Raw genomic sequence first — 2238 nt, 5'->3', positions numbered from 1 at the left:
GCGGCGGCTGCTCGGCCTGGGCGCAGCGGGCGGCTGCGGTGAGCAAGAGCGGAGCCTGGCGCCGGGTCCGGGGGGCGCGGTCGGAGCAGCTACGGCCCGCGGGCCGCATCCAGCCCGCACAACCCCCCCTTCCCGCGCCCTGGCAGGGGGTTTGGGCTCCGTCCTGCAGACCATCCGCACGTGCTGGATTCTACTGACGGGTGCCTGCCCGTGCGCTGTGTCCATGAGGAACTGGCCCGTGGGTCTGATTTGGCCTGCAGACTTGTGTCCCCTCACATCCAGCCCATGGGGCCACAGGAGTATCAGCTCTATGCCCTCAGGCACCATTGGCAATACGTAGGGGGGTGCAGGTGGGTGCATATGCACCCCCTGAGCTTGGCCATGCACCCCTTCCTGAAAGCACCATTGACCCTGCTGTTGGCGTCTGCAGGCATTTGCCGCTTGCTTCCACCACCAACACCGCCAGCGGCATCTGCGGGTAATTGTTGACCGCTGGTTGGTACTCACCCCCCTCTTCCGCACTGCCGTGGCTGCCTGCAGGAGCTCCCCGCTCATCCTGCCCCTGCCGACACCGCTGCAGCTACCAGAGGGAGCTCACTGCCACCGCTGCGCCAACAGTGCCACCACCGCTGGCCTCCGGGGGCATGCAGCATTCATGCAGGCATCTGATTGTGCGGTGTGCACCACAGCCAAACTCTGCAAGTACCGGCATCCACCGAAAAGGCTGCTCGGTTACAAACCAGATCATTTGTGGGACCTGCAGTTCAAGGTTAAGAACCGGCTTTCTCTGGCCAACCTCTCTCTCTTCTCCCCCATCTACAGATAGTTTCTTAGTAAATGGCTCCATGACACTGGAGAAATTGAAAGACCTCTGCAGAGAAGATAAAGAAAATGTAAATCCTTCATATCTCTTACAGCTGTATTCTCAGGTACTGTATTTAAATAAGAGAGTTGCTCTAAGGAATCCCCAATTTTTAAGTTAATTAACGGAGCTGTGACAGAAAGGGGTTCCTTCATGTTCCTATTACTGAGATGCCTCCAGTTATAGTGCAGTGGTCAGGAGCACTTTCAGAAAGCACCGGTCTGTATTGTGGTCTGGGTTGGAGACCAGCCACAACAGTAGAACGTAGCTTCCCCGACCCCAGCATTATCTATAGCCGCACAGATGCAGTGTGTATGTTGATTTAAACTATTGCAAACTATTAAGTTTTACATATTTCAAGTCTGTATGATTTCTCTAATCTCAATATTGCTACAAAGAATTAACTTTAAAAATCACTACATTTGATCCAGGCTTGTATTTTACTGTTTATGAAGAGTAATAAGCTATCTGAATATTCTTACTGATAGCATTTTATATGTTTTCTTTTTTAGGCTGTGTTGGACATCACATATTTTGAGGAGAACAAGCTTGTGGATGAAGATTTTCCAGAAGAGTCTTTACAGAAAGTTAAAGAACTAATCTGCCTTCTTTTAGAACCAGAAATTGTGATTAAGGAAAGCAATATGCACCAGGAGGTAGGTACTGAATTGTGAAAGTATATTCACCAACTAAAAAAAAAAAGCATACTTTTAAAATTTTTGGTGGTTAAACCTCAAAGTCTGAAAGTTTAAGAAAGCTTTGATTTGTATATGTGTGTATGACAGAGTGGTCCACAGACCATTGTTAGAAACAGCTCTGTGGAAGTGAATGGTGCTTCCTACAGTTCTTTTCCCATTTAGGCCAGTCAGAATTCACAGACAGCTTTTTTAGCTATGTAAATACAAACAGTAAACATCAATATAGTTGTTTGCTTGTTCATTTGTTTTTGTCATGGGCTAAAAAAGTCTTTCCATATTTTTCTTTGTAAGGCTTGAAAAGTTTACATTTGGCTTATCAACATTTGGTTTTATTTCAGCCCCTGAAAGTTCTTGGCACAGAGTTGTTAGAATGTTTATACTGGAGAAAGGGAGCCCTACTCTACATGTACTGTCACACTGTGAAAGAAAGGGGAGAATGGCTAACAGAAAATGCTGAATGGTTTAAAAAGGTAAAGGCTTTTCTCTTTCACTTCAGACTTCTTGGAATCATAACAGAGTCACTGGTCCAATGATCTTCAGACAAGCTGTTCATTTTGAGTTAGATCCCAGCTCTTGACAAAATCACAGTATCTGCAAAGCATGTCAGATTTTTTTTTAAAACTAGTGCAAGATTTCCTGTTTTGGCGTGCACAGCCCCCCCCCCCCCCCCCCCCCCCC

The 2238-nt window shown here is 47.2% G+C and overlaps 1 protein-coding gene across 1 annotated transcript in view; it reads left to right on the top strand.

Moving 5' to 3' along the window:
- Positions 1-611: 611 nt before the first annotated feature.
- The window catches only part of CUNH5orf51 (chromosome unknown C5orf51 homolog), a 4556-nt gene continuing 2929 nt past the window's right edge, over positions 612-2238 (top strand). Inside the window, exons 1-3 of the mRNA XM_019517915.1 lie at positions 612-929; positions 1375-1518; positions 1899-2030. Of these exons, the coding sequence (XP_019373460.1) occupies positions 645-929; positions 1375-1518; positions 1899-2030 (561 nt within the window). The 5' untranslated portion in view covers positions 612-644. The remainder of the gene's footprint in view (positions 930-1374; positions 1519-1898; positions 2031-2238) is intronic.

This window comes from Gavialis gangeticus, unplaced genomic scaffold (genome assembly GCF_001723915.1).
Source record: "Gavialis gangeticus isolate Ggan-Ray unplaced genomic scaffold, GavGan_comp1, whole genome shotgun sequence".
NCBI classification, from domain to species: domain Eukaryota; kingdom Metazoa; phylum Chordata; order Crocodylia; family Gavialidae; genus Gavialis; species Gavialis gangeticus.
This window is presented reverse-complemented; position numbering and strand designations above follow the sequence as displayed.